The sequence below is a fragment of the Bombina bombina genome, chromosome 9, assembly GCF_027579735.1.
Source record: "Bombina bombina isolate aBomBom1 chromosome 9, aBomBom1.pri, whole genome shotgun sequence".
Taxonomy (NCBI): Eukaryota; Metazoa; Chordata; class Amphibia; order Anura; family Bombinatoridae; genus Bombina; species Bombina bombina.
In genome coordinates, this window is record NC_069507.1 from 65,371,445 (window position 1) to 65,397,416 (window position 25,972).

Genomic DNA, 25,972 nt, shown 5'->3' on the forward strand with positions numbered 1-25,972 from the left:
TGCTCTGTGGGTGGGGCTAATGGAAATTCTGCAAATAGGACGGTCTCAGAGGGACAGTGGGACTGAGCTCCAAATTAGGGACTGTCCCTCTCAAATATGAACAGTTGAAAGGTCTGCTAATATCAGATCTACCTTTCTCTTGTTATACTTTGTTGAAACTTAGCAACTTTCCATGAGAACATACTGTAGTAAGCTTAGGAGCGTGCGCAAGCACTATATTCCTACAATCATTGTTGTTTCTTTTTTAATTGTATCAGAATCATTAAAGTTACATTTTTAACTATTTGTCCCCTTAAAGGGATATTCCAGCCAAAATTGGAATCCCCATGGATGCATTTCAGAGAGCCTAAAGTGCTTGTGCCATCTGTTATGACTCAATGGGGTAAATTTATTAAAGTGCGGACGGACATGATACAATGTAGCGTATCATGTCCGCCGCACATCGATAAATGCCGACAGCATGCGCTGTCAGCATTTATCATTGCACCAGCAATTCTTGTGAACTGCTAGTGCAATACCACCCCCTGCAGATTTGCGGCCAATAAGCCGCTAGCAGGGGATGTCAATCAACCCGATCGTATTCGATCGGGTTGATTTCTGTCCGCTGCCTCAGAGCAGGCGGACAGGTTATGGAGCAGCAGTCTTTAGACCGCTGCTTCATAACTTCTGTTTCCGGCAAGCCTTCAGCCGTACGGCGCTTGATAAATTGACCCCAATTTGTTAATTGCTGATTGATACAAGCCCCACTGTTGCTCTGAGCAGCTGCAGTATTTAAAATGCTGGTGCACTGAGAATTTATCTAGCTATGCTTCACATGCACATGCAGAGCAAAATGTTAACACTAAAACAGTGATAACTCTTACTAGAAAGATTTTTACCAATACATGTACTGCATTCTGTTTCTGTTCATGTAATGTGCAATTACATTTGGACTGGAATGTCCCTTTAAGATGGTTTTACTTCTGAGGAAAGAACATTTAGTTTAGCAAACTATAGATTACATAATCTATGGAACATTTTTATTGCTGTATAAAGGAACAAAGACTAATTTAAATATCTGCTTTTTCATGTTTTGTTTATTTATTTAGAGGATGTTTAAACTATATTCTCAATCAAAACATTTTCTAATTTTGTCTTATATGGGAATCATAAATTCCTTCCAGACCCCCAAACCAGTAATTGAATTTCTCCTAGATTAACTTCCTATAACTGACATAGAATGAATTAAGGTGTCCTCTTGGGAACTCACAACCAAATATTGAATTATGACAAAAACATATTGTACATTTATTGGTGATTCAAACATACTCATTGCCAGTAATGACAGAGGATAAAACCATCAATCAAAGCTTTCATGAAAGCGAGGAAAGGTATCAAGCTGATTGTAACGAGACTGCAAGGCTTAGTGTGCTGGAGATAACATCCGTTTTCTCTTCTAGGCTTGGACTATTCATGGTAAGCACCTTGCCTGCCTCTGCATTAGACGAGAAGCAACTGACTCCACAGGAAACCTGGTCTGAAGGTGCTTATGTTACTGTAAATCAGCACAAAAAAAATAACTTATACCACTTGGTGCTGTTTTTGTGACTCCTAGCTCCGTGAACATGTGAATATTTATCCAAGATAAAAATCATTTTATTGATCCCAGATTCTTTAAATATGTGGTCATTGAAGTTTTTTTTTTTTAAATTGTTCAATGGAATGTTAGGCTATTGTTAAAGTCATTTGTAAAGAACAAACTTCGGACGAGGGTGCTGGAATCTTTTTAAATCCACAAACAATACCTGGGGGACAATTTATTGATGTCTGGCGGACATCGCTGAATGCCGACAGCGTATTTAACATTGCACAAGCAGTTCTGGTAAACTGCTTGTGCAATGCCGCCCCCTGCAGATTGGTCGCTAGCAGGAGGTGTCAATCAACCCGATCGTACACGATCGGGCGGATTGATGTCCGCAGCTTCAGAGGAGGCGGACGAGTTAAGGAGCAGCGGTCTTAAAACAAGGGCATTGAGGGCCATTCAGCCCTTAATAAATCAACCCCCTGCACCCAATGGATTTACCGGGTATTGTAGTTTATTTAAAGCGACATGAAATCCCAAATTTTCTTTCATGATTCAGGTAGTGAATACAATTTAAAACAACTTTGCAATTTACTTTTATTATTAAATTTGTTTCATTCTTTGGTATCCTTTATTGAAGAAGAAGCAATACACTACTGGAAACTAGCTGAATACGTGCGAGCCAATAACACGAGGCTCATATGTACAACCACCAATCAGCAGCTCTTGAGTCTATCTAGGTATAATTTTCAACAAAGGGTACCAAGAGAACAAAACAAATTAGATATGAAGAGTAAATTGGAAAATTGTTTAAAATCACATGCTCTATCTGAATCAAGAAAGAAAAAAATGTGGGCTTCATGTTCCTTTAAGTGATGTGATGTTTTGGGAAGGGGATAACACAATGGGATCTTGTGCACCATTGAGCAGTTTTTGTAGGAAGTACTGCTTAAATATTGGTCTTTTATGTGCACTATAGAAAATATTTGAGTACAATGTCTATGTTTAATGGCCCTTTTCAAATTCTGTGTTTGTGTTATTTATCAGTAAAGCATCAAGCTATTCATACTAATGTTTTCAATTCCAGATCAATTAAATAGGCATCAAAGTGCAGAACAAAATGCTCTAATATGCATTTTTGTATTGCTATTGCAAATGGGTTAAACACATAGTTAAAGTCAGCTACAGAGCAGGAATGCACTACTGGGAGCTAGTCAACATATCTGGTGAGCCAATGACAAGAGGCATATATGTGTAGCCGCCAATCACAGTCTAGCTTCCAGTAGCTCATTGCTGCTTCTGAGCCTACCTTGGTATGCTTTTCAAGAAAGGATACCAAGAGAATGAAGTACATTTGACAATTGGAATACATTGAAAAGGATCACCAAAATTTAAATTTGACTTTCATTTCCTTTGATATCAGAGAGTGTTATATCTAGAATAGTGATATGCACAGAGATGTAGACATATACACTGGAGCCCTGAAATGTAATAAACAGCTATACAGTTATATTAAAAAGACAACATAAAAACACAAACACAAGTATAACACACTTTTTATTGCTTATAACATGATAAATAATCAATAAATCACCAACTGGACTAAATAGAATTATTTGCCTTATGCTGGTAAGCAGCACAACACGCCCTTTATAGCTAACTGTTCTATGTGGTGAAGCTTTGTAGAGATTTATTGGTCATTAGAATAAGCCACATAATTGATGGGAAATATTACATACATATGACAGATATACAGCTCTGCAAAAAATGAAGAGACTATTGCAAAATAAAATATTGTCATTTAGAGCTTTTATTTGCAGAAAATGACAACTGGTCAAAATAACAAAAAAGATGTAGTTTTCAGACCTTGAATAATGCAAAGAAAACTTCATATAGTTTTTTAAAGAACACAATCCTAACGTACAGGGACACTGAACCCAAATTGTTTCTTTCGTGATTCAGATAGAGCATGCAATTTTAAGCAACTTTCTAATTTACTCCTATTATCAAATTGTCTTCATTATCTTGCTATCTTTATTTGAAATGCAATAATGTAAGTTTAGATGCCGGCCCATTTTTGGTGAACAACCTGGGTTCTTCTTGCTGATTGGTGGATAAATTCATCCACCAATAAAAAAGTACTCTCCAGAGTTCTGAACCAATAAAAAAGCTTAGATGCCTTCTTTTTCAAATAAAGATAGCAAGAGAACGAAGAAAAGTGAATTATAGGAGTAAATTAGAAAGTTACTTAAAATTGCATGCTCTATCTGAATCATTAAAGAAAAAATGTGGGTTCAGTGTCCCTTTAAATTTTAACTTAGCAAGAGTTCAGAAATCAATATTTGGTGGAATAACCTGGTAGCAATCACAGCTTTCATGCATCTCTCAACCAGTCTGTCACATTGGGTGAAATTATGCCACTCCTGGCGCAAAAAATCAACCAACTCGGCTTTGTTTGATTGCTTGTGACCATCCATCTTCCTCTTGATCACATTCCAGAGGTTTATAATGGGGTTCAGGTGCAGAGCTTGGGCTGGTCTAAGACAGGGTCTTGATCTGGTGGTCCTCCATCCACACCTTGATTGACCTGGCTATGTGACATGGAGCATTATTCTGCTGGAAAACCCAATCCTGTGTTGGGGAACATTGTCAGAGCAGAAGGAAGCAAGTTTCTTCCAGGATAACCTTGTATAAGGTATGATTTATGTGTCCTTCACAAAGATAATTTTGCCCGATTCTAGGTCATCTTCTCAGCTTTGCCCAGCACTTGGTTGTCTAATAGTTACATTGAGACCTAGAAAGGCCAACAAGCCACAGTGTCTCGCACCCACTGTGAAATTTGGTGGAGAATCGGTGATGATCAATCGGCTATTTTTTCTTATGAAAGTGCAACACACTAAGATCTGCACAAGTCTTTCACAAGTAGAAATCCAGCTCCGAAAAGAGTTGGTTTCTGCTGGTGCACCCCATCTTCGGCATTTGTTTCCTCACAAAAAGTACAAATGCACAGGTCTAATGCCACTAAAACAGTAATAGCTTTTACTAGAAGCGCTTGTGATAGTACAAGCACCTTAGGATCTCTGAACAAGTGCTGTGTTTAAATTCAGGTGCATGGTGCATACTTAAGTACACTTTTGAAACAGCTATAGCTTTAATTAGAAGCATTTTTGTTAATGCATGTATATTACAAAATTGCTTCTTTTCAATACCGAAATGCACCCATGTGGTTTCCAATTTGGCTGGAATATCCCTTTAATAGGAGTTCTGCGTTAGTCAGTATGTCTCAACTTTCTGATGAGGATGATGGCTTCTGACGGCAAATTGTCAGCTTCTGATACTGTAGTGCCCGATTCTGCAGATTCAGAGGAGATTATTTTCAGATTTAAGTTAGAACACCTCTGATAAATTTAAAGGAGGTTCTTGCTAGTTTGGAAGAATCCGACTCATCCTTCGTGGAGAATCCAAAGAGGTCTAGTAAACTTAATAGGGTATATGATGAACCCTCATCTGTGCTGACTTTATTCATGACTTGTGGCGCACAGTGCCCAAGGTAGAGGGAGCTATCTCTACTCTTTCCAAGAGAATTACTATTCCTATTGAAGATAATTCTGCTTTTTAGGATCCCATGGATATGAAGTTTAAGGCTTTTTTGAAGAAAATGTACATTTATCAGGGATTACAGTGGCAGCCTGTTGTCACAGTTGTGGGGGAAGCATCTTATTGGTGCGATGATTTATCTAATCTATTCTTAAATAGATGACTATAGAGGAGATCCAAGACAGGATCAAGGCTCTAAAGCTAGCCAATACCTTTATTTTTGATGCCAACATGCAAGTTCTTAGACTGGGAGCAAAGATTTCTGGTTTTACTGTTTTACCTCGCAGAGCTCTGTGGTTAAAATCTTGGTCTGCAGATGTCACATCCATGTCCAAGCTTTTATCTTTGCCTTATAAGGGTAACACCTTGTTTGTTCCAGGTCTGGCTGAAATAATTTCCAAAATTACAGGTAGAAAGGGCCTCTTTCTACCTCAGGATATAAAGAATAGGCCTAAGGGTTGCCAGAATTCTAATTTTTGTTCCTTTCATAACTTTAAGTGACAAAAGTCTTCCTCCTCCTCTTCCAAGTCGAAGCACTCCAAGTCTTTTTGGAGGTCCTATCAGCCTTGAAATAAAGGAAAGCAAGCCAAGAAACCTTCAGCTGATTCTAAATCAGCATGAAGGGGCCGCCCCCGATCCTGTATTGGATCAAGTGGGAGGCATGCTCTCTTTCTTTTGGCAGGCTTGGATACGCAATGTTCCAGATCCTTGGGCCGTAGACATAGTGCCCCATGGTTACAGAATAGGATTCAAATCTTGTCCTCCCAGGGGCGGATTCCACCTGTCAAGGTTATCTGCGGACCAGATAAAGAGAGAGGCCTTCTTAAATTGCGTAAAGGACCTATCCTCCCTGGGAGTGATTGTTCCAGTTCCTCTAGAGGAACAGGGGCTAGGATTCTATTCAAATCTATTTGTAGTTCCCAAAAAGGAGTGCACCTTCTGTCCCATTCTAGACTTAAAGTGTCTCAACAAATTCCTCAGGGTTCCGTCCTTCAAAATGGAAACCATTTGTTCCATTCTTCCTTTGGTTCAAAAGGGTCAGTTCATGATGACCATAGATCTGAAGGACGCGTAGCTTCATGTTTCCATTCACAGGTATCATTACCAGTATCTGAGGTTTGCCTTTCTGGACAAACATTTCTAGTTTGTTGCCCATCCTTTTGGCCTTGCTACAGCTCCCAGAATTTTACCAAGGTTCTGGGGGCTCTACTGGCAGTGGTCAGGTCTCAGGGCATTGCTTTGGCGCCTTATATGGATGACATCTTGGTTCAAGTGCCATCTTTTCATCTAGCAAGATGTTGTTGTCAAATCTACGTTCCCACATGTGGAAAGTGAATCTGGGAAAGAGTTCCCTTGTACCAGATACAAGGGTGTGTTTCTTAGGAACAATTATAGATTCCCTGTTCATGAAGGATTTTCCTGATGGACGACAGAAAATCCAAGCTTCATGTCTTTCTCTCCAGTCTGCTATTAGTCCATCAGTGGCTCAATGCATAAGGTGATTGGTCTGATGGTTGCCTCCATGGACATCATTCCTTTTGCTTGGTTCTATCTGAGACCTCTGCAACTATTCATGCTCAGCCAATGAAACAGGGACCACTCCAATCTCTTGCAAAGGATCAACTTGGACTCTCTAACAAGAGTCTCTCTTTCGTGGTAGATTTCACAGGACCATCTGTCTCGGGACAGATGCTTCCTGAGGCCTTCCTGGGTGATTGGGACCACAGAAGCCAGCCTGTTGGGCTGGGGAGCAGTTTGGGGTTTCTTAAAGGCACTGGGCCTGTGGACTCCTGAGGAGTCTTCTCTTCCAATAAACATCTTGGAGTTGAGAGCAATCTTCAATGCCTTGATAGCTTGGCCTCAACTAGCTTTGGTCCGGGTTATCATATTCCAGTCAGACAACATTATCTTGTGGCTTACATCAACCCGCGAGGGAGGAACTCAGAGTTCCTTGGCAATGAAGGAGGTGACTAGCATTCTCCAGTCGGCGGAGTCTCACAATTGCCATCTCTCTGACATCCACATCCCAGGGGTGGACAGCTGGGAGGCAGATTTTTTGAGCAGACAGACTTTTCATCCTGGAGAGTGGGCTCTCCACCCAGAGGTTTTCACAATAACTCTCAGGTGGGGGTTCCGGAGTTGGATCTGATGGCGTCTCGTCAGAATGCCAAATTTCCAAAGTACGGTTCAAGGTCAAGAGATCCTCAAGCCGTTCTGATATACGCTCTGGCGGTTCCTTGGAACTTCAATCTAGCTGACCTGTTTCCTCCGTTTGTGCTCCTTCCACAAGTAATTGCTCGTATCAAGCAGGAGAGAGCATCTGTGATTCTAATAGATCCTGCATGGCCTCAATAGGATCTGGTTCACGGATATGGTGACAATGTCATCTCTTCCACCTTGGAGGCTACCTTTGAGGAAGGACCTTCTGCTTCAGGGTCCCTTCCTTCATCCAAATCTGGATTCTCTGAAGCTGACTGCTTGGAGATTGAACATCTAGTTTTGGCTAGACATGGCTTCTCTGAGAAAGTCATAGATACTATGCTTTAGGCTTGTAAGCCAGTTACTCGTAGAATTTACCATAAGGTAGGGCATAAATACCTTCATTGGTGTGATTCAAAGGGTTTCTCTTTTAACAAGTAAGGGTTCCTCGAATTTTGGCTTTTCTTCAGGAGGGCCTGGAGAAAGGTTTGTCAGTCAGTACTCTGCACTGTCTATTCTTTTGCACAAACTTCTGGCTGATCTAATAGATGTTCAATCTTTTGTTCAGGCCCTTGTCAGAATCAGGCCTGTGTTTAAACCTGTTGCTACTCTTTGGAGCCTTAATCTTGTTCTTAAAGTTTTGCAGCAGGCTCTGTTCTTGGAAGGTTTTGTTTCTTATTGCCATTTCTTCTTCTCATTGTTTCTCTGAAATGTTGGCTCTGCAGTGTGATTCCCCTTACCTTATTTTTCATGCTTATAAGGCGGTCCTCTGTACTAAGCTGGGTTTTCTCCCTAAGGTAGTGTTGAATCGCAATATTAATCAGGAAATTGTTGTTCCTTCTTTTTGTCCTAATCCTTCTTCTCAGAAGGAACGTCTTTTGCATAACTTGGATGTTGTGCATGCTCTAAAATTTTATCTTCAAGAAACTAAAGATTTCCGGCAGACTTCTGCCCTGTTTGTTGTTTTCTCTGGTAAAAGTAGGAGTCAGAAGGTCACTTCTACCACTCTTTCTCTCAGGTTGAGAAGTGTTATCCGTTTAGTGTATGACACAGCTGGACAAAAGCCTCTTGAGAGAATTACGGCTCATTCCACTAGGGCTGTCTCCTTTTCCTGGGATTTCAAAAATGAAGCTTCTGTGGAGCAAATTTGCAAGGTGGCCACATGGTCCTCCATACATACTTTTTCCAAATTCTACAAATTTGATACTTTTGCCTCGGCTGAGGCTTCTTTCGGCAGAAAAGTTCTTCAAGCGGTGGTGCCTTTGGTTTAGGTCTGCCTGTCTTGTTCTCCCTCCCTTTCATTCTGTGTCCTCTAGCTTGGGCATTGGTTCCCACTAGTAATTGGAACGAATCGTGGACTCTCCATGCATTAGGAAAGAAAACAAAATGTATGCTTACCTGATAAATGTATTAATTTCCAGGCATGGAGAGTCCACGACCCCACCCTTAATTAAGACAGTATTTTTTGTTAAACCTCAGGCACCTCTACACCTTTGTGTTATCTTCTTTTTCCATTTCCCTTCGGCCGAATGACTGGGGGTTATGGGTAAGGGAAGTGACACGTAACAGCTCTGCTGGGGTGCTCTTTGCCTCCTCCTGCTGGCCAGGAGTGAATATCCCACTAGTAATTAGAACGAATTGTGTACTCCATGCCCAGAAAGAAAGAAATTTATCAGGTAAGTATACATTTTGTTTTTTAAGCAATAAAAAAATCAAGTAGACTGCCCCTTTAAAGAGTATTTTAATAAGTATTCTTCTTAAAGGGCTTGGTCACCAGAAGCTTTAATACTAAAGCAGTTCATCAACTACTGTATTTACCTCCCCCTGAAGATGAGAATGCATGCAATAATAATATACCTGACTCCCAATCTAATTTAATTTTATGCGCTTGGCCTATAATCATGTTGCAGGGTGTGCTACTGTTGTTTTTTTGCAGCTGTGCACTATGCTTTATTTTATTTTCTCTCTTTACGTATATTGAGGTTTGTAACAATGCTACTCGTAAAGAATTGGATTAATAGCTCTGACTTATTAAAGTAATATCTGATGCAGAATTATCTGAGGTTTGCAATCCCAAAAGCCATGAGATTGCTTCTGGGAACATATCTAAAAACTGCAGTAATTCCCTGCTCTTTGCCTTTGTGTATAAAAGGTTTGCAATATACAATTCTACCCTAGATTTAATTTGATTTGAATAAATTATACTCATAAAGAATGCATTGCCTAGCAAACACTATGTCAAGTTTAAGAAACAGAAATTTTAATTTAGTGTGTGCATGAATGAGCTATTGTTTAACTCCTTAAAACTCACGCACATTGATTGCCGTTAAAGGGACACTGAACCCAAATTTTGTTATTTCATGATTTAGATAGAGCATGCAATTTTAAGCAACTTTCTAATTTACTCCTATTTTAATTTGTATTCATTCTCTTGCTATCTTTATTTGAAAAGCAAGAATGTAAGCTTAGAAGCTGACCCATTTTCGGTTCACAACCTGGGTTGTCCTTGCTGATTGGACAGCACCAATAAACAAGTGCTGTCCAGTGTCTGAACCAAAAATTGTCTGGCTCCTTAGCTTAGATGTCTTCTTTTTCAAACAAAGATAGCAAGAGAACAAAGAAAAATTGATAATAGGAGTAAATTAGAAAGTTGCTTACAATTGGATGCTCTATCTGAATCATGAAATAAAAATTTTGGGTTTAGTATCCCTATAATATTATTTTAATATCTTTTTGTTCAATATTCTATTGTTTAATAGTGTAAACATTTGCATAGCTTAAATGCAATGTAGTTTCTTTCCCCAGGATTTTTCCAGGCTGTTTACCCAGTGCAATCAAATCAACTGCATGTTAGGGACACGGGAGACGCTGTGTGATCTTTTTTGTTATGTTTGTTTATTTAATTCTCAGTTCACTCTCATTTTTTTGTTCCCATAACAACCTCCTGTGCTTGCAGATAATGGTTCAGCCTCGGGACGAATGATCTGGATTCGTAATCAACTCCTGCATGTTCTGATCGATTTGATGTGTGCGCCCAACTCGTGTTTGCCTGAACAGTGAGTTAACACTAATAGTAGAGCTGACAGCCTAAGTGTACGCAATATAATGTATGCAGAATACAAGAAGTGTTTATGAAACAGATATTCTATTATCAATACTGTGTACGTAGGCCAAACATAATTGGATTACAAGTGGAGTGCAGACGTCTGCGCCTGAGCGATAAGGGTTTATCGCAGGGGTTGATTTTGCGAGGACCATCTATTCAGTACTTATCCCTATTTCTGCTTCTGGGTGATTGGTCTATCATTGTTGACTGAAGTCACTGTTTTTTACTCTGAAATTAGGAACCAGAATAGATTATTCCTTCATATGTCCTAGAAATAGAATAGAAGATCAACAGATACATTTTGTCATTGTTGGGGCAAAACAATTATGAAAATATTTTGACTCTTTAGAAAAAATATCTGTTATCATTGGCTAGTAAACCCATAGGGGCCTATCTATCAAGCTCTGAATGGAGCTTGACGCCCGGTGTTTCTGGCGAGCCTGCAGGCTCGCCAGAAACAGCAGTTGTGAAGCAGCAGTCTAAAGACCGCTACTCCATAACCCTGTGCGCCTGCTCTGATGAGGCGGACAGGAATCGCCGAAATTCAACCCGATCGAGTACGATCGGGTTGATTGACACCACCCTGCTGGCAGCCGATTGGCCGCGAGTCTGCAGGGGGCGGCGTTGCACCAGCAGCTCTTGTGAGATGCTGATGCAATGCTGAATATGTAGAGCGTATTGCTCTCCGCATTCAGTGAGGTCTTGCGGTCCTGATTCGCACTTTCGGATCAGGTCCGCAAGACCTTTGTTAAATTGGCCTCATAGTATACTCCTAGTTAAACCTTTTCTAAATAAAGATACCTTTGTTCATGTCCATAACTAAATGTTCTAGTTGTTGCTCCTTTCACTATACACAGTTAAAGGAACATGAAACACAAATTTTTATTTTATGATTCAGACAAAACATGCAATTTTAAAAACTTCCCCATTCAATTATATTATCTAATTTGCTTAATTCTCTTAGTATCCTTTCATGAAAAGAATACCTAGGCAGGCTTAGGAGCACCAACGCTCTACTAGAAGCTAACTTTTGATTGGTGGCTGCACTTATATGCCACAAGTTATTGGCTCACCTGTTCAGATAGCTCCCAGTAGTGCATTGCTGCTTCTTCAACAACCAATATTAAGAGAATGAAGCAAATTTGATAATAGAAGTAAATTGGAAAGTAGTTTAAAATTGTATGCTCTATCTGAATCATGAAAGGAACATTTTGGATTTTATAACCCTTTAACATCAAAGTCCAGGATTTGAGAGTTGAGGATTCCCTTATTGGAAATAGGTGTCTGTATCAAAATGAGTAAACCACTGAATAACATTTTCTTCATAAACGGAAAGAGTCCACAGCTGCATTCATTACTTTTGGGAAATTCAGAGCCTGGCCACCAGGAGGAGGCAAAGACACCCCAGCCAAAGTCTTAAATACCTCTCCCACTTCCTCCATCCCCCAGTCATTCTTCGCCTTTCGTCCCAGGAGGTTGGCAGAGAAGTGTCAGAAGTTTTTTCGATAGTCTCTTATGGAGGGTAGTACTTTTCGGAACGAGACTGGAGTTTTAAGTAGTCCTGTCAGCTTCTCAGTGAGAGCATGGGTGAAAGTTAGAGTCTGGAGATACAGGGAGAGTCTTCCTGCGAAACCATCCCGACTCAGATTAACAACTCCACAAGCAATCGGCGTTGACGAGTTTCGCTGCCTTATTTCTTCTCTCAAGTCCATGGCAGAAGCGACCCCACTATCTGTCACACTTGAGGGGCCGTGTTCCTGTTCCATGGTGCAGATTCCGGTTAGATCGTTTCATTTTATTTTTATCATGGATGTTTTGTAATAAATACAACAGTTTATCCGAGGGGCTACAGCCTCGCGGGATTAACTTAAATACGGGGTCTCAGTGAGACTCCATTTGTATCTTGGAATCAAGGGTTAATATCTCCTGAGGGGGGTTATTGAACAGGGTTTTTTTAATCATGTCTGTTATGTGATTCTGTCTGCTAATGTGTAGTGATAATTGGGCTCATGACGATTTCGGCACATAACGGCCTATTGCAAGTGACGCGGCCTTTACGGTCAGGCGCACTTTTTCATGGACTGCACGGTAGACCTTGTTTTGAGCTCTCCATATCCACATTCATGACCGTGTGGCGATGGAGAAATTCTGTTTCGTTGGTGTCTGGTTCATAAGAGGTGGTGTGTGCCCCAGCCATTGGAGGTGTAAGGTGCCGTTTACATTTTTCTTATTGGTCCATTTTTATTTTTTTTATCAATATCCCAGTTATGGAGGATTCTGATTTTTTGGAGACAGATGTCTCTGATTCTATTTCTACTTCTTGCAAAGAATATGAATTGGCCCGGGTGATAATGTCGATCAGTTATGTTCTGAATGCCGTTTTAGAGTGGGATTGGGGAACCAGGGGCCAGCTGAGCCATCCGCCTCTGGGGATTCTGCTTCCCACAAGACGCGTTCCCTACAACCAACTCTTACTACGCATGCAGGTAACCCAAACGCGGCTTATCATTCTCTAGAAAGTTTGTTCATGAGGACGTGTTTTAGTCCTATGTTTGTCTGTGGTTATCTCTCCCTCTTAGGGGGTAAATGAGTGGCCTTGTCACTTGGGCCCTTGGCCTCAGGCTGGTCCTGACTGGGTACAAATCCTTCTGTTTATGCCTATTTCAGACACGTGGCGTCTGCTATGCCTGGCTGGTCTGGTTAGGGCGCTGAGTGGTTCCCACTATTATTTGTTTTCGTTTTACAAGTTTCAGCTAGCATTTCAAGAGGATTTAATGGTCCGTGGTTTGTCTAGGGGCATGGAGGCTCGTGTTCAGTCCTCATTAGCCTTTCAATCTAGTGGCCGGGACTCTGTTGAGATCCACTACAATATACTCTGTTGGTTCCAATTCAGGATCCAGAGGGTTTCCTTCCCGTTGTGGGTTAGAAGTTGAAGGTTTTTAGGTCCTTCGTGCAGCTAGTTCCTGGCGGTCTTGTCTTTCAGGGTTCCTTGGGACTGTCCTTTTGGGGCTTATTCCCTTGGGAGGTCTCTTCCTTCGGGTCGAGGCTGTTTGGACTTCGTCCGGTTTTCCTTGGCAGAAGTTGAGGCCCGGGAGTTCGTAGTCCCATATCAGGGTCGATGAACAGTTGTCTCCTCCTTCCTAGCTTTCGCTTAGGGGATGTTTTGCCTGGATTCGGGATGCTCTGCATTCTTCTTCCTTGGGGTGGTCCTCTGAAAGGTTAATCTGAGATTATGGAGACTAGCTGTTTGTCTATTCTCTCTTGTAATTCCCTTAGCTTTGGACCTAGCACCTTGTTGGTGGGGAGTTGGCCTTATGCTAGGGGGAATTTTATGAGTGAGTTATGTGCCAGTTTTTCTGGTCTAACTCGGATATCATCCCATGTGAGGTCTGAATCTTCAGACGGGGTATCTTGTGATCCCTGGAGCGGTAGTTCATTTTCAGATGGCTCTGGTTGCCAGTTTTAGGGTCCTTATGTCGGATCTTTATGGACTTATGATCTTGTAGACTGGTTCAGGACAACCCAGTTTCCAATGGAGGGTGCTGAGTGGTTCCCACTATTATTTGTTTTTGTTTTACAAGTTTCAGCTAGAATTCCGAGAGGATTTAATGGTCCGTGGTTTGTCTAGGGGCATGGAGGCACGTGTTTGGTCCTCATTAGCCTTTCAATCTAGTGGCCGGGACTCTGTTGAGATCCACTACGATATACTCTGTTGGTTCCGATTCAGGATCCAGAGTGTTTCCTTCCCATTGTGAGTTAGAAGTTGAAGGTTTTTAGGTCCTTCGTGCAGCTAGTTCCTGGGGTTCTTGTCTTTCAGGGTTCCTTGGGACTGTCCTTTTGGGGCTTATTCCCTCGGGAGGTCTCTTCCTTCGGGTCAAGGCTGTTTGGACTTCGTCCGGTTTTCCTTGGCAGAAGTTGAGGCCCGGGAGTTCGTAGTCCCATATCAGGGTCGATGAACAGTTGTCTCCTCCTTCCTAGCTTTCGTTTAGGGGATGTTTTGCCTGGATTCAGGATGCTCTGCATTCTTCTTCCTAGGGGTGGTCTTCCGGAAGGTTAATCTGAGATTATGGAGACTAGCTGTTTGTCTATTCTCTCTTGTAATTCCCTTAGCTTTGGACCTAGCACCTTGTTGGTGGGGAATTGGCCTTATGCTAGGGGCGTTCTCTTCCCTTTGGTCTGGTCTAACTCGGATATCATCCCATGTGAGGTCTAAATCTTCAGACGGAGTATCTTGTGATCCCTGGAGGGGTAGTTCATTTTCAGATGGCTCTGGTTTCCAGTTTTATTGTCCTTATGTCGGATCTTTATGGACTTATGATCTTGTAGACTGGTTCAGGACAACCCAGTTTCCATTGGAGGCTGTTTTGTTATTAGGACTGTGCTCCTTTCTTACGGGGAGTTTTTCACTGTTGCATCCTCAGTGGTGATGATCTTTATTCAGTGTTTGACTGATTAGCCTACGGCTTTCATGTCCTTGTGGGCATGCGTGCCGTTATTTATATGGGCCCTCCCCTTTAGGGGGGGACATTATCTCCTTCAGCAGTGGGGTTTCCTCTCTCTGGAGATGGCCAGCGCTATTGGCCCGGTAGATGTTTTAGCCACCTAGCCACCAGAGGGAGTTTGAATTCAGCTGCAACTGATTTTTCCCTCACTCTGCATGACAATTTGTTGATTGTGGTCCAGCCTTGGGGCAGGAGGAAGCGGGGTCTTTGGGTGCATGAGTTAACGTAGCAGCTTCATACTCTAAGGGTTGTGTATTCGGGGCTCTCTCATGCTCTTGTTAATGTACTTGTTCTCGGAGCATGTGTCTCTTTTATTTAGAAGGCAGCAGTCTGCTGCTCTGTGGCTGTTCAACCAGCTGTTTGAAGAGTAGCCTCTCCGTGTCGTGACTATCAAAGACAGTTGTGCCAGGTCTTTTTTAAGATCTATTTTTCAAATCCCTTATGTTTGAAAGAGCGAAGAGCTGGGCTGCTGTAGTAGCCTGATGGTTAGCTTAGCTGCCTAGCAAGTGGAAGGTTTGCAGTTTGTAACCAGCTGCAGCGATTTGCACCAAGAATGTGTGCTAGCACACCTGATCTCTGTTGGGTTGGGGTTGTTTTGTTACCCCTGTCTGTTAGACATGCCTGTCGCTTGGGCTAGTCGGGGGGTTGGAGCAGTATTTGAGATCTGTTGCTCTGCAACTTTCGTCCTTGAGTCATTGAGGTTTGATGAGCCCTCCTTGAGGGGCTCTGCTTCTTTTCCATGTTTAGGATTTTGTGGAACGGACTGGCGACGTCCGCTGGTTAGCTGAATGCTTAGCAAGCTGTTGGTTGGGATTTGTTCCTAACTTCATCTGCTTCCACTTGCTTGCATATAGTCGAATTTCTAGATTCATCTCTGGATGACAGCAGTGTGCAGCATTTGAGGTTTCCCTATCTGAGTTGCTGCATGAGGTTTATGTTGTTTTTGAATATTTGGATATTCTGAGCTGTCCTTAACGATTTCAGGGGGTTTCGTCTTCAGTTACCTTCTAGGGGGCGGATGTACTTTGCTTAGGGAAGATTTTCTTCTATTTTTCAATCTCTGGGTCTTGATCCTGTGGATTTTGAGCAACTAGGATTGGGCGTGGCCTTCCTTATTCTACGATACCGGTTGGGTCTTGGTTGGCTTGGCCTCGGGGTCTTTCGCCCTGCATTCTTTGAGGCTCGTTTGGGCCCTACTTAAGGTTTTTGTTGTGCCCTATTTAGGGTTCTCTGGAATCCTTTATAGAGGTCTTCTCCGTGTCTTTCTCCTTTTCGGAGCATATGGCTGTTTGATCCCTTTCTCTAGTAAGGGGTTCGTTGTTTGGAGACCGACTGGCAGTTGATGGTGTCTCTTGGAGGCTGTTGGCTCAGTCGAGTCTAGTTCCTGCGGTCTCTAACAAGGCTTATGGACTATCTGCGGGCCAGTGTCCTTGGGCCTTCTATAGCTTGGGTATTGTTTTCCTAAAAGTAATGAATGCAGCTGTGGACTCTTTGCATTTATGAAGAAAAACATAGATTATGGTTACCTGATAATTTAATTTTCTTTAGACGGAAAGAGTCCACAGCTCCCCGCCCGGAATTTTTCTGAGGGCGTTGGTTATTTTAATTCTTCTGGCACCTTTTTCACTCTATGCTTCTTGTACTGTTCCTTGCTCCTCGGCAGAATGACTGGGGGATGGGGGAAGTGGGAGAGGTATTTAAGCCTTTGGCTGTGGTGTCTTTGCCTCCTTCTGGTGGCCAGGTTCTGAAATTCCCAAAAGTAATGAATGCAGCTGTGGACTCTTTCTGTCTGAAGAAAATGAAATTATCAGGTAAGCACAATTTATGTTTTTTTAAACTCGGATAGCCTCCAGATTTGTCCTGGTTTGAGGCCTTTAGTTCAGTAATGCTACCCAAGATATATAAAGAGGAATTGCTTGGAAAATATGTTTTAAATCCGTACCACATTGTTCCAAGTGATACATTATGTGCAGTGTTGGGAAATCTGTGTAAAAATATCGGTCTTGCATTTCCTTTGTCTCCCAGACAGCAAGTGGAAATGTTGGTAACGCTTGGGACGGACTGGTTTCTGCTGTTCGTCCATCCGTCCGTGCATCCTACTAGCTTAGTTCTGGGCATACGATTGGTGGGACATCTTCTCCAGAACCAGACACTTCTCATACGCTTCAAGGATGTGGTGAGGGCTGGCGCACTGGTGGAAAGCAACACAAGTGACGTACATATACTGATGGGTCAGTGGCTTTTTATACGTCATTGTCATCTGTGTTTTTATCTGCGGCTGTGTAAAATGGAGTTGTCACCTTTTTTAAAAAAAATCCTGTCTTCATTTAAGGACTTGTTTTTGTTTTAACTGTATCTAGCTATTCTTCAAATGCATGTGCAAAGAAAGAAGTATTTTGCAAAGATACTTCTATTTCATATAACAATGCACCTATGCACAATTCATTTTTGACCTTTCTATCCCTTTAAAGGGACATTCCTGTCAAAATTTAAATGCACAAAGATGAATTACATCTTTGAATAGAAACATATACTGGCAAAAATGCTTCTAGTAAAAGTTATCACTGTTTTAGTGTTACATTTTTTCTCTGCAAGTGCACGTGAATCATAGCTAGATATTCTATGTGCACGAGCATTTTAAATATTGCAGCTGCTCAGAGCACCAGTGGGGCTTGTATTGTGTCATAAATTAACAAATTGAGTCATTACCAGATGATATAAGCACCTTAGGCAATATGAGTAAGTGCTTTGTTTAGATTGCTGGTGCATGGTGCATACTTAAATACACATTTGAAACAGCTATAGCTTTTATTAGAAGCATTTTTGCTAATGCATGAATATTATAAAACTGAAATGCTTCATGTGGATTACAATTTTGGCTGGAATGTTTCTTTAATATGTATTGAAGAACAGGTGGTACAGTAGGAGTCATATTTTCTTTATACCTTTAAGTTTGGCATTCTAAGATTGTGAAGCTTTCATTATATTAAAACAGCCTATCTCTGAAATTGTAGATAATTTAAGAAGCCAACCAGTGATATCTGTCTGCAGTTTCCCACCCGTGTCTGGATTCTCCGTTTTATTGGAAACTATCTGCCATCTTACTCACATGCCTCAAGTCTACATCTTTCTGTCTACTTTGTTGTTGAGGTCATTACAAGGAGAGGAAACTCTGGAGGTGGGTGCCCCAACTTGCTGAGAAAATGATATACCAGAAAGCACCCACTAGACATCCACTGGCTTACTAGAGCCGCCAATTGAATTAGAAACAAGATTTGAATTATTGAAATAATGTAACTGTAATATGCAGTTAAACACATTAAAAGGACATGAAACAATTTAAAAAAAACTTTCTAATCTACTCCTATTATAATTTGTTTTGTTCTATTTGTATCTTTTGTTAAAAAGCAGGGATGTGAGCTCAAGAGTGTGCACATGTCTGGAGTACTATATGGCAGCAGTGTTGCAAGAATGCTGTCTATTTACAAGAGCACTATATGGCAGCAGTTTTGCAAGAATGCTGTCTATTTACAAGAGCACTATATGGCAGCAGTTTTGCAAGAATGCTGTCTATTTACAAGAGCACTATATGGCAGCAGTTTTGCAAGAATGCTGTCTATTTACAAGAGTACTATATGGCAGCAGTGTTGCAAGAATGCTGTCTATTTACAAGAGCACTATATGGCAGCAGTTTTGCAAGAATGCTGTCTATTTACAAGAGAACTATATGGCAGCAGTTTTGCAAGAATGATGTCTATTTACAAGAGCACTATATGGCAGCAGTTTTGCAAGAATGTTGTCTATTTACAAGAGCACTATATGGCAGCAGTTTTGCAAGAATGCTGTCTATTTACAAGAGCACTATATGGCAGCAGTTTTGCAAGAATGCTGTCTATTTACAAGAGCACTATATGGCAGCAGTTTTGCAAGAATGCTCTCTATTTACAAGAGCACTAGATGGCAGCAGTTTTGCAAGAATGATGTCTATTTACAAGAGCACTATATGGCAGCAGTTTTGCAAGAATGCTGTCTATTTACAAGAGTACTATATGGCAGCAGTGTTGCAAGAATGCTCTCTATTTACAAGAGCACTATATGGCAGCAGTTTTGCAAGAATGCTGTCTATTTACAAGAGCACTATATGGCAGCAGTTTTGCAAGAATGATGTCTATTTACAAGAGCACTATATGGCAGCAGATTTGCAAGAATGATGTCTATTTACAAGAGCACTAAATGGCAGCAGTGTTGCAAGAATGCTGTCTATTTACAAGAGCACTATATGGCAGCAGTTTTGCAAGAATGCTGTCTATTTATAAGAGCACTATATGGCAGCAGTTTTGCAAGAATGATGTCTATTTACAAGAGCACTATATGGCAGCAGTTTTGCAAGAATGATGTCTATCTACAAGAGCACTATATGGCAGCAGTTTTGCAAGAATGCTGTCTATTTACAAGAGCACTATATGGCAACAGTTTTGCAAGAATGTTGTCTATTTACAAGAGCACTATATGGCAGCAGTTTTGCAAGAATGCTCTCTATTTACAAGAGCACTAGATGGCAGCAGTTTTGCAAGAATGATGTCTATTTACAAGAGCACTATATGGCAGCAGTTTTGCAAGAATGCTGTCTATTTACAAGAGTACTATATGGCAGCAGTGTTGCAAGAATGTTATCTTTTGTTAAAAAGCAGGGATGTGAGCTCAAGAGTGTGCACATGTCTGGAGTACTATATGGCAGCAGTTTTGCAAGAATGCTGTCTATTTACAAGAGAACTATATGGCAGCTTTTTTGCAAGAATGTTGTCTATTTACAAGAGCACTATATGGCAGCAGTTTTGCAAGAATGCTGTCTATTTACAAGAGCACTATATGGCAGCAGTTTTGCAAGAATGCTCTCTATTTACAAGAGCACTAGATGGCAGCAGTTTTGCAAGAATGATGTCTATTTACAAGAGCACTATGTTGCAGCAGTTTTGCAAGAATGCTGTCTATTTACAAGAGTACTATATGGCAGCAGTGTTGCAAGAATGTTGTCTATTTACAAGAGCACTATATGGCAGCAGTTTTGCAAGAATGCTCTCTATTTAGAAGAGCACTATATGGCAGCAGTTTTGCAAGAATGCTGTCTATTTACAAGAGCACTATATGGCAGCAGTTTTGCAAGAATGATGTCTATTTACAAGAGCACTATATGGCAGCAGTTTTGCAAGAATGATGTCTATTTACAAGAGCACTATATGGCAGCAGTGTTGCAAGAATGCTGTCTATTTACAAGAGCACTATATGGCAGCAGTTTTGCAAGAATGCTGTCTATTTATAAGAGCACTATATGGCAGCAGTTTTGCAAGAATGATGTCTATTTACAAGAGCACTATATGGCAGCAGTTTTGCAAGAATGATGTCTATCTACAAGAGCACTATATGGCAGCAGTTTTGCAAGAATGCTGTCTATTTACAAGAGCACTATATGGCAACAGTTTTGCAAGAATGTTGTCTATTTACAAGAGCACTATATGGCAGCAGTTTTGCAAGAATGCTGTCTATTTACAAGAGCACTATATGGCAGCAGTTTTGCAAGAATGCTGTCTATTTACAAGAGCACTATATGGCAGCAGTTTTGCAAAAATGCTCTCTATTTACAAGAGCACTAGATGGCAGCAGTTTTGCAAGAATGATGTCTATTTACAAGAGCACTATATGGCAGCAGTTTTGCAAGAATGCTGTCTATTTACAAGAGTACTATATGGCAGCAGTGTTGCAAGAATGTTGTCTATTTACAAGAGCACTATATGGCAGCAGTTTTGCAAGAATGCTCTCTATTTACAAGAGCACTATATGGCAGCAGTTTTGCAAGAATGCTGTCTATTTACAAGAGCACTATATGGCAGCAGTTTTGCAAGAATGATGTCTATTTACAAGAGCACTATATGGCAGCAGTTTTGCAAGAATGCTGTCTATTTACAAGAGCACTATATGGCAGCAGTTTTGCAAGAATGCTCTCTATTTACAAGAGCACTAGATGGCAGCAGTTTTGCAAGAATGATGTCTATTTACAAGAGCACTATATGGCAGCAGTTTTGCAAGAATGCTGTCTATTTACAAGAGTACTATATGGCAGCAGTGTTGCAAGAATGTTGTCTATTTACAAGAGCACTATATGGCAGCAGTTTTGCAAGAATGCTCTCTATTTACAAGAGCACTATATGGCAGCAGTTTTGCAAGAATGCTGTCTATTTACAAGAGCACTATATGGCAGCAGTTTTGCAAGAATGATGTCTATTTACAAGAGCACTATATGGCAGCAGTTTTGCAAGAATGATGTCTATTTACAAGAGCACTATATGGCAGCAGTGTTGCAAGAATGCTGTCTATATACAAGAGCACTATATGGCAGCAGTTTTGCAAGAATGCTCTCTATTTACAAGAGCACTATATGGCAGCAGTTTTGCAAGAATGCTGTCTATTTATAAGAGCACTATATGGCAGCAGTTTTGCAAGAATGCTCTCTATTTACAAGAGCACTATACGGCAGCAGGTATGCAAGAATGCTGTCTATTTACAAGAGCACTATATGGCAGCAGTTTTGCAAGAATGCGGTCTATTTACAAGAGCACTATATGGCAGCAGTTTTGCAAGAATGCTGTCTATTTATAAGAGCACTAGATGGCAGCAGGTATGCAAGAATGCTGTCTATTTACAAGAGCACTATATGGCAGCAGTTTTGCAAGAATGCTGTCTATTTACAAGAGCACTATATGGCAGCAGTTTTGCAAGAATGCTGTCTATTTATAAGAGCACTAGATGGCAGCAGGTATGCAAGAATGCTGTCTATTTACAAGAGCACTATATGGCAGCAGTTTTGCAAGAATGCTGTCTATTTACAAGAGCACTATATGGCAGCAGTTTTGCAAGAATGCTCTCTATTTATAAGAGCACTATATGGCAGCAGTTTTGCAAGAATGCTTTCTATTTACAAGAGCACTATATGGCAGCAGTTTTGCAAGAATGCTCTCTATTTACAAGAGCACTATATGGCAGCAGTTTTGCAAGAATGATGTCTATTTACAAGAGCACTATATGGCAGCAGTTTTGCAAGAATGCTGTCTATTTACAAGAGAACTATATGGCAGCAGTTTTGCAAGAATGCTGTCTATTTACAAGAGCACTATATGGCAGCAGTTTTGCAAGAATGCTCTCTATTTACAAGAGCACTATACGGCAGCAGTTTTGCAAGAATGCTCTCTATTTACAAGAGCACTATATGGCAGCAGTTTTGCAAGAATGATGTCTATTTACAAGAGCACTATATGGCAGCAGTTTTGCAAGAATGCTCTCTATTTATAAGAGCACTATATGGCAGCAGTTTTGCAAGAATGCTCTCTATTTACAAAAGCACTATATGGCAGCAGTTTTGCAAGAATGCTGTCTATTTACAAGAGAACTATATGGCAGCAGTTTTGCAAGAATGCTGTCTATTTACAAGAGCACTATATGGCAGCAGTTTTGCAAGAATGTTGTCTATTTACAAGAGCACTATATGGCAGCAGTTTTGCAAGAATGCTGTCTATTTACAAGAGAACTATATGGCAGCAGTTTTGCAAGAATGCTGTCTATTTACAAGAGCACTATATGGCAGCAGTTTTGCAAGAATGCTGTCTATTTACAAGAGCACTATATGGCAGCAGTTTTGCAAGAATGCTGTCTATTTACAAGAGCACTATATGGCAGCAGTTTTGCAAGAATGCTGTCTATTTACAAGAGAACTATATGGCAGCAGTTTTGCAAGAATGATGTCTATTTACAAGAGCACTATATGGCAGCAGTTTTGCAAGAATGCTCTCTATAAGAGCACTATATGGCAGCAGTTTTGCAAGAATGCTCTCTATTTACAAGAGCACTATATGGCAGCACTTTTGCAAGAATGATGTCTATTTACAAGAGCACTATATGGCAGCAGTTTTGCAAGAATGTTGTCTATTTACAAGAGCACTATATGGCAGCAGTTTTGCAAGAATGCTCTCTATTTACAAGAGCACTATATGGCAGCAGTTTTGCAAGAATTATGTCTATTTACAAGAGCAATGTATGGCAGCAGTTTTGCAAGAATGCTGTCTATTTACAAGAGCACTATACGGCAGCAGTTTTGCAAGAATGCTGTCTATTTACAAGAGCACTAGATGGCAGCAATTTTGCAAGAATGCTGTCTATTTACGAGAGCACTATATGGCAGCAGTTTTGCAAGAATGCTGTCTATTTACAATAGCACTAGATGGCAGCAGGTTTGTAAGAATGCTGTCTATTTAAAAGAGCACTATATGGCAGCAGTTTTGCAAGAATGCTGTCTATTTACAAGAGCACTAGATGGCAGCAGTTTTGCAAGAATGCCGTCTATTTACAAGAGCACTATATGGCAGCAGTTTTGCAAGAATGCTGTCTATTTACAAGAGCACAATATGGCAGCAGTTTTGCAAGAATGCTCTCTATTTACAAGAGCACTAGTCGGCAGCAGTTTTGCAAGAATGCTCTCTATTTACAAGAGCACTATATGGCAGCAGTTTTGCAAGAATGCTGTCTATTTACAAGAGCACTATATGGCAGCAGTTTTGCAAGAATGCTGTCTATTTACAAGAGCACTATATGGCAGCAGTTTTGCAAGAATGCTGTCTATTTACGAGAGCACTATATGGCAGCAGTTTTGCAAGAATGCTGTCTATTTACAAGAGCACTATATGGCAGCAGTTTTGCAAGAATGCTGTCTATTTACAAGAGCACTATATGGCAGAAGTTTTGCAAGAATGCTGTCTATTTACAAGAGCACTAGATGGCAGCAGGTTTGCAAGAATGCTGTCTATTTACAATAGCACTAGATGGCAGCAGGTTTGCAAGAATGCTGTCTATTTACAAGAGCACTATATGGCAGCAGTTTTGCAAGAATGCTGTCTATTTACAAGAGCACTAGATGGCAGCAGTTTTGCAAGAATGCTGTCTATTTACAAGAGCACTAGATGGCAGCAGTTTTGCAAGAATGCTGTCTATTTACAAGAGCACTAGATGGCAGCAGTTTTGCAAGAATGCTGTCTATTTACAAGAGCACTATATGGCAGCAGTTTTGCAAGAATGCTGTCTATTTACAAGAGCACTAGATGGCAGCAGTTTTGCAAGAATGCTGTCTATTTACAAGAGCACTATATGGCAGCAGTTTTGCAAGAATGCTGTCTATTTACAAGAGCACAAGATGGCAGCAGTTTTGCAAGAATGCTCTCTATTTACAAGAGCACTTGACGGCAGCAGTTTTGCAAGAATGCTCTCTATTTACAAGAGCACTAGACGGCAGCAGTTTTGCAAGAATGCTGTCTATTTACAAGAGCACTAGATGGCAGCAGTTTTGCAAGAATGCTCTCTATTTACAAGAGCACTAGATGGCAGCAGTTTTGCAAGAATGCTGTCTATTTACAAGAGCACTAGATGGCAGCAGTTTTGCAAGAATGCTCTCTATTTACAAGAGCACTAGACGGCAGCAGTTTTGCAAGAATGCTGTCTATTTACAAGAGCACTAGACGGCAGCAGTTTTGCAAGAATGCTCTCTATTTACAAGAGCACTAGACGGCAGCAGATTTGCAAGAATGCTCTCTATTTACAAGAGCACTAGACGGCAGCAGTTTTGCAAGAATGCTGTCTATTTACAAGAGCACTAGACGGCAGAAGTTTTGCAAGAATGCTGTCTATTTACAAGAGCACTATATGGCAGCAGTTTTGCAAGAATGCTCTCTATTTACAAGAGCACTATATGGCAGCAGTTTTGCAAGAATGCTGTCTATTTACAAGAGCACTAGATGGCAGCAGTTTTGCAAGAATGCTGTCTATTTACAAGAGCACTAGATGGCAGCAGTTTTGCAAGAATGCTGTCTATTTACAAGAGCACAATATGGCAGCAGTTTTGCAAGAATGCTGTCTATTTACAAGAGCACTAGATGGCAGCAGTTTTGCAAGAATGCTGTCTATTTACAAGAGCACTATATGGCAGCAGTTTTGCAAGAATGCTGTCTATTTACAAGAGCACTATATGGCAGCAGTTTTGCAAGAATGCTGTCTATTTACAAGAGCACTATATGGCAGCAGTTTTGCAAGAATGTTGTCTATTTACAAGAGCACTAGATGGCAGCGCTATTTCCTGTAATGTAGTGCTTCAGACAACTACCTGGGTATCTCTTTAACAGAAAATACCATGAGAACAAAGCAAATTTGGTAATAGAAGTACATTGTAAAATGTTTTAAAATTGTATGTTCTGTCTGAATCACAAAATATTTTTTGGGGGGTTCATATCATATAAACTATGAAAACAGAAGTATTGCAGGCTTCTCAAGTAGGTCTTTCAGTGACCTTTATGAAAGCAAGATATGTCCTAAAGCAAAAGTAGTAAAAGGTGAATGCTTGATATGCTTAAAGGGACACTGAACCCACATTTTTTCTTTCGGGATTCAGAAAGAGCATGCAATTTTAAGCAACTTTCTAATTTACTCCTATTATCAATTTTTCTTCGTTCTCTTGCTATCTTTATTTGAAAAAAAAAAGCATCTAAGCTAAGGAGCCAGCCAATTTTTGGTTCGTTCAGAACACTGGGTAGCACTTGTTTAATGGTGGGTGAATTTATCCACCAATCAGCAAGAACAACCCAGGTTGTTCACCAAAAATGGCCCGGCATCTAAACTTACATTCTTGCTTTTCAAATAAAGATACCAATAGAATGAAGAGAATTTGATAATAGGAGTAAATTAGAAAGTTGCTTAAAATTGCATGCTCTATCTGAATCACAAAAGAAAAAAATTGGGTTCAGTGTCCCTTTAAAAGGACATTGCAACCAAAATTGGAATCCACATGGGTACATTTCAGTTAAGCATTTTTATAATATACATGTATTAGCAAAACTGCTTCTAATAAAATCTATAGCTGTTTCAAATGTGTATTTAAAGGGCCATGATGCCCAAATGTTTAAACACTTGAAAGTG

General features: G+C 40.6%; 1 protein-coding gene across 2 annotated transcripts in view; it reads left to right on the top strand.

Annotated features, from left to right (window-relative positions):
* WDFY4 (WDFY family member 4) overlaps positions 1-25,972 on the top strand; it is a 598,790-nt gene that overhangs the window by 250,485 nt on the left and 322,333 nt on the right. For both annotated transcript variants that reach the window (XM_053692180.1, XM_053692181.1), the window contains exons 27-30: positions 1,440-1,522; positions 10,314-10,413; positions 16,991-17,196; positions 17,980-18,143. In XM_053692180.1, the coding sequence (XP_053548155.1) occupies positions 1,440-1,522; positions 10,314-10,413; positions 16,991-17,196; positions 17,980-18,143 (553 nt within the window). The remainder of the gene's footprint in view (positions 1-1,439; positions 1,523-10,313; positions 10,414-16,990; positions 17,197-17,979; positions 18,144-25,972) is intronic.